The sequence below is a fragment of the Neopelma chrysocephalum genome, unplaced genomic scaffold (assembly GCF_003984885.1).
Source record: "Neopelma chrysocephalum unplaced genomic scaffold, ASM398488v2 Primary Assembly neopelma1_59, whole genome shotgun sequence".
In the NCBI taxonomy this organism is placed as follows: Eukaryota; Metazoa; Chordata; class Aves; order Passeriformes; family Pipridae; genus Neopelma; species Neopelma chrysocephalum.
The window spans coordinates 1903016-1909633 of NW_020897714.1; the positions used below are offsets into that span (position 1 = coordinate 1903016).

The 6618-nt window shown below is 40.2% G+C and overlaps 1 protein-coding gene across 1 annotated transcript in view; it reads left to right on the plus strand.

Annotated features, from left to right (window-relative positions):
* Nucleotides 1–5319, plus strand: part of YEATS4 (YEATS domain containing 4) — a 14670-nt gene extending 9351 nt beyond the window's left edge. The window contains exons 5-10 of the mRNA XM_027680867.1: nt 63–182; nt 791–857; nt 978–1072; nt 2497–2589; nt 2667–2754; nt 4734–5319. Of these exons, the coding sequence (XP_027536668.1) occupies nt 63–182; nt 791–857; nt 978–1072; nt 2497–2589; nt 2667–2754; nt 4734–4903 (633 nt within the window). The 3' untranslated portion in view covers nt 4904–5319. The remainder of the gene's footprint in view (nt 1–62; nt 183–790; nt 858–977; nt 1073–2496; nt 2590–2666; nt 2755–4733) is intronic.
* The last annotated feature ends 1299 nt before the right edge of the window (nt 5320–6618 follow it).

Here is a 6618-nt window from a genome sequence, read left to right on the forward strand (position 1 = left end):
CGGGCCGCGAGGGGCAGCGCCTTTCTAACTGTGCCTGCCTGGTTGTCTTCCTTGTGTTTAAGGGCGTTACCATTGTGAAGCCGATCGTGTACGGGAACGTCGCGCGGTATTTTGGGAAGAAGAGGGAGGAGGATGGCCACACTCACCAGTGGACGGTGTATGTGAAGCCGTACCGGAACGAGGTATAGCCGGGCTGCTCAGGGAAGGGGGGTCAGGCATTGGAACAGCGGCCCGGGGAAGTTCGGGAATCGCCATCCCTGGGAGTGTTCAAAACGCGTGTGGATGTGGCACCTAGGGCCGTGGTTTAGTGGTGGCCCTGGCAGCGCTGGGTTAAGGTGTTAGAGGTGTTTTCCAGCCCAAGCCATGCCCTGTGCCGTGGGGAGCGCGGGCAGGGTAATGCCAGGCGAGCAGCACTGGAACGGGCCGGGGTCTGAAAAGTTGGGCTTTGAGAAAAGGGCAGAAAGGCCTTGTGGCATAAGCAGAGGAAACTAACAGGCTGGTGGGTTTCCCAAAGGGGAAAAGATGGGGAAAACATATTTCTTTTTACGGTTTTGGAGTAATTTTTCCAGGTTAGCGGAGAGAGTGGAGAGCATTTAGGGGGACCAAATACTGACAGACCTGTGTGCTGGTACTAATTTTTGGATTCACCATTTTGCTTTCCATCTGTGTTTAAACTCAGAAGAAATACTGTGCTTGTGTCAGAAGGAATGGTAGGCATGTAGGATAGATGACTAAAGAGTAGGTTGGTGTGCTGTATGAATAATCAGAAATACCAATGTTTCTGTTTTAGGACATGTCTGCCTATGTGAAAAAAATTCAGTTCAAGTTGCATGAAAGCTATGGTAATCCTTTAAGAGGTAGGTTTTGTATTCGGGCATTTGTTCCTAGAACTGGGCTTTTGTTCCAGTTTTTTATTCCTTTTGTTATTCCACTGAGGCTCTGTCATTGGGTTAACACTTCTGTGTTTCCTACTGCAGTTGTTACCAAACCACCATATGAAATCACCGAAACAGGCTGGGGTGAATTCGAAATAATCATTAAGATATTTTTCATTGATCCAAATGAAAGACCTGTAAGTACATTGAACTTTTAACAACACTTAAATAATTATTATGGTAGCCTAAAGCTGTGCTCTAGGATATTGCTGGTCAAAATAAGTCACATCGGCCTTGGAAGTAATAAAGCCTGTTCTTGTAGAAAGTGAATGTAATGACTGGCCACATTTTCCTGTTTCTGTGCTTTGCTACAGGCATTCATGATTGCTTTTCCTGCACTTGGCTTCACTCACATTTACTAACGTGTGACTGCATGTTGCACCTTACTTGGTTTGAGCACGCGCTGAGGCTTTCTCTTCCATGTAGCTTCCTAGTTCTAGGATATATGAATATTTTAACTTTTTTTTTTTTTGTCAGATCAAAATCAGTCAAAAAGCAGTAAAGGTACTATGCTAGCATTAGTTTCTGCCCTAAGGAAACCAGGTTAAGACATTCCTGTAGTTTCATAAAGCACTGGAATTAATTTTTCTTTCCTTCCTGCGCTTTAGACGTATCTTGTAGGTTTGTTTATACAGGTTTAGGTAGGAAACTCGATTACCCTGTTTTAGGGGAAGAGGATGTTTATTTCTGAAGGACTGAGTTACTTCTGTCGCATGAACTGCAGCAATCCTTTTCTATATCTACTTTTTGCTAAATGCGAGGGAAACTGAATTTTATATTTTTCTTGAATATGTGACGATTGATAGAAAGGGCTTCTTGTGCTGTTGTACTCAGTAGCATTGTGACTTGTCATCCTAATTCCATTCACAGCTTGACCAAGCTGTCCTAAAGTTGGTTGGGTGTTTTTTTCTTTGCTGCTGTTCTTGGAAGGCTGTTTCAGAGCCTGTCGTGTTCTTCCTTTCCAGGAAGTACCAAGTGGAGTAAGGTATTGTTCTGTTCCAAGACCACTCATGGGGCCTGTTTGTGGAAGGAGTGAACTGTGGGCTGTGTCCTTTACCCAGGCCATGATCCAAGTGGTTAGTGGTTCCTCAGGGCTGGACAGAGGGCTTCCATTCCTCTCCCCACCTTGCCATGTGCAGTGCAGTAATGGAAGAGTAACTTCATAAAGAGAGATTTCAAGGAAAAGCTATTCACAGCCCCCCCGGTGTTTCTCTTTCACGAGAAGGGATGATAAGGTCACAGAAAGCACTTTCTAAGTGATGAATTGGGAAAGTTGGCTTGAGTTAAATCACCAATTTGGAAATGTTTGAGAGAAGGTGGTAGTAGTAGTAGCTTTTATACAACAGTCCTAAGCCACTTGCCCAGACACTTTTAAAGTATCAAGAATCCTTTGGCTAGTTTGCATGTTTTAACAATTAATACTGAATATAAGTAATTCCACTGAAGCTATATGACATTTATTTTTGCATTCCTAAAAGAACAAATGCTACTTGTTGATATCTAGAACAAGATTTCTATTTCCCTACAATTGTTAAGCTAATAAAATTCTGTCTTTGCATAGGTAACCTTATATCACTTACTGAAGCTTTTTCAGTCGGATACAAATGCCATCCTGGGGAAGAAAACTGTAGTTTCTGAATTCTATGATGAAATGGTATGCATGTTTTTAATGTAATCCTCACTTTATTTTGAAGAGTATTAGTGATACTATGTATTTTTCTCCTTCATTAGATATTTCAAGATCCTACTGCAATGATGCAGCAGCTGTTAACAACATCTCGTCAACTAACACTAGGTGCTTATAAGCATGAAACAGAGTGTAAGTTGAAAATTAAAATATTTTAATTTTAGAAATAAACAGTAGTTGGTTTTGATTTTATTGCTTTTCTTTTCCTGGGCTGTAACAGTACAATGGATTTGGATGCTGATAAAAAGTGGTATTTTTACATTAAATTTAACTTCAGCTTTTGCAAAGATATTAATACTTACTTGAAAACTATTTAAGATTTTCTGATCTGTATGCCTGCTGAAAAAAAATTAGGAATTACTCAGTATGAAGAGTGATGGTGTGATCTACACCTAGTTTAACATCTTTGAAATGAGTCAAAACCAAATAAATGAAGGCCACCCTGTGGTACACTTCCGTTCAGCACTGCAAGCAAAGGTCACACTGGAAGCACTGAAATAAGAACAGTTAGTGGTGTTTAAGTCAAAGCAGCAACTCTTTGGAAATAAAGAGTAGTATCTGAAAGCTGTTCCTGTCTTTTTCCCTTCTAGTTCTTGAACTGTAGGTAGTTTCATAACATACTTCTTCAGTAGAGCATTATGTTTTTTGTGTCCTTTTTATCTAATTTGTCTCCAAATATAAACAAAAATATTAAGGGAATTAAATTAAATAAAGATCTATTGGCTCATAAATTATAATACATTTAGTGAGGATTTCTGTTCTGATCTTCTGCATTTCATCTCTTATCTTCTACTCTCAGAAAACAAATGTAATATTTATTGAGCCCAAATCCTACCTTGTTAATTACAAACTCTAATGCCATTGTAGTCCAGCTCACCTGGTCTCATGTTCACCTGACAACAAAGGTCAAGTATTTTTTGGACAGCAAATGCCTGGAGCTAAAGAGTGGAGAGTGATTATGAGTTTGAAGCTCTTCAAAGTTCAGGTTCTGATTTGCCTTATGTCTGCTTGGCTATGTGGATGTGTGAGCTCCGTGTATTTTCTACCTCAGTTTAGCCAGTCTTGAGGTGGATTTTTGTTATATTGCATGTAGTCATGGTTTTCATTTAGAAAATGTTTAATAATACAATTCATAAAAAAGTCTTGTCCACATTTAAACATTTCTGACTTCAAATTTTTGGGTGTTTCTCTGGAGAGTAGATAGAAACTTTTAGTATGTTTTTTGTATATATATTTCCTTAAAATGTGCCACCAAAGTAGATAAAAATTTGCCGCTGCTCCATGATTATGTAATGTATGGGATATGAAGGGATCTCCGTGGCCTTCATAGATTTGTTGGCTTTACCATCTCTGTCCAAAAACTTGTACATGAAAAAATAATAAAAAAAGATACTTGATGTCAGGGATTAGTAGAAGCAAAGGCAGCACCACTATTGTTTAGATATGTAGAATTAAACTCCAGTGAGACAAAGAGTAGAAGGTGGTTACAGTACTTGGAAAAGGAACCACGGAATGGTGGAAATTTGAAGGGACCTCTAGTACCATCATGTCCACCCCCTGCTCAAGCAGGGCCACCTACAGCTGATCCCCCAGGACTGTGTCCAGACAGCTTCTAAATGTCTCCAAAGACGCAGATTCCACAACCTCTCTGGGCAACCTGTGCCAGCACTCAGTCACTTTCACAGTAAAAGTTTCCTGAATTTCAGAGGAACCTCTGATGTTTCAGTTTGTGCCTATGGCCTCAAGTGCTGTCACTAGGCTTCACATACTCATAGTTCTCTCTAATTTCCCATTTGCTGTCACCATGTCAGGTTTTATTTAATCTTAAAAAAACCCTGTAGCAAATGATTTCATGAATTGTGTAACTCCATGCACAAAACTGCTGGGCTGAGGGCTGAATGAAGCCACAAAACAAACTTTCTGAGTTTTTTTAAATCCAGGTTTGTTTTTGGATACCATTTTGATTACAATCATTGAATCTCTAAGGCTAGCAGCAATAGATTTTTTTTTTTCAGGACACACGCCATCAAAATTACTGTTTCAGTTAAAAAAAAATAATTACAACTTTTCATGGTATTTACAATATTTATTTTTCTTTATCACCACCATAGTTGCAGATCTTGAAGTGAAAACCAGGGAAAAGCTGGAAGCTGCCAAAAAGAAGACTAGTTTTGAAATTGCTGAGCTTAAAGAAAGACTAAAAGCAAGTCGTGAAACCATCAACTGTTTAAAAAATGAAATCAGAAAACTTGAAGAAGATGATCAGTCTAAAGATATGTGACAAGTGTGGACTTGATAAAGAGCCTATGCTGAAAATGGGAGGACTTCAGTCATGGAACTGTATGAATTCAATTCTATAACCGAGACTATGAGAATTTCACTGGCAAGTGATTGAAGTTTGTGGCAATCAACTTCATAAATGGAAGAAAAAAGAAAGAATGTATCCTTGTTTTATAGTTAAAATCTGTGGTACTTAACAACTTATTTCAAGTAGAAGGGGTCTCAGAGACCAGACTTACTTTTTTTTTTTTAAGCTGCGTTTGAGTCGTATATGAAAACTTTGTATTAAGTCTTGTGTTAGTTCAATGTTATTTTACGAAATGCTGGTGTTTACTTTTTTTACTTGTTTTTTTTCTACTGATTGTTTAGAGGTGCATCTTTAGAGCTAAAAATAAAATATGCAATTTTTTATTTTAATATATTTTGTCTCCATCCACCTTGTAAATAGCATGCCCTGATTTAAGGCAGAGGTTGAAATACAGTGATACACAAGTTGTTTAAGTCTGGTTACAGTGATTTTGGCATGTCTGTTACCAGCACAGTGAAAACACTTTCTGAAAACAGGATTTTAAATAACTTCTATATCTACAGGTAAGAGTTTCTAGCCTCAAAGATGCTTCAACATATATAAGTGCATCAGTTCTACAAGCTGTGCACAGAAGCAGGAGATTATTCCAGTCCTGATTTGTAGGAGTTTAATACTTGTACTGTACTACAGTCACTTCATCAAACATTGTCTCTGCTGCTTCTTCCTTCTACCACTCTTCCCCTGTTCTGGCATGGGTCCCTCCTACAGAGGACAGTCCTCCATGAACTTCTCCAGTGTCAGTCCTTCCAATGGGCTACTGCTCCAGCATGGGTCCCCTGCAGGGTCACAAGTCCTGCCAGCAAACCTGGTCCAGCATGGGCTCCTCTCTCCCCAAGGCTACAGATCCTGACAGGGCCCTGTTCCAGTGTGGGCTTCTCACAGGGTCACAGCCTCCTTTGGGCATCTACCTGCTTTGGTGTAGGGTCATCCGTGGGCTGCAGGTGAATCTCTGCTCCACCGTGGACTTTCATGGGCTGCAGGGGGGCAGCTTGTCTCACCATGGTCTGCACCACAGGCTGGATGGGAATCTCTGCACCTCCTCCTCCTTCTCCACTGACCTCAGGGTCTGAACAGGTGTTCCTCTCAAATATTCTCACTCCCCTCTCCACTCCTGTTCCCCCCACAGCAGGGGTTTTTTTTCCCTCTTCTTAAATCTGTTACCTCAGAAGCCCTACCACCGTGGCTAATGGGCTCGGCCTTGGCCAGCTGCAGATCTGTCCTGGAGCCATCTGGCATTTGCTCTGTCGGACGTGAGGGAAGTTTCTGGCAGTTTCTCACAGAAGCCACCTCTGTAGTGCCCCCACTACCAAAACCTTACCATGCAAACCCAGTACATATTCTTAAGTCACTAACATGTTTTCCCCCTGAAAAATCAGTACATAATCTTAGCAATGCTTTGAGAACAAAGCATTCATTTCTTCCTATTTGAAACAAGTTTACTTGCTTTTACTGTGTCTTGGTAAAGATTTAGAACTGAATTTAGTTTTTCATCACTCACTATGTAGACTTCAGTTTTTCATTAAGAATAGTAACAAACTTGGCATATTTGGTTTATGGTATGTATAGACATAGATGAGGAACAACTTGTACCAGCAGTGTCCACACAGATCCTTTCTAGCACTGCACAC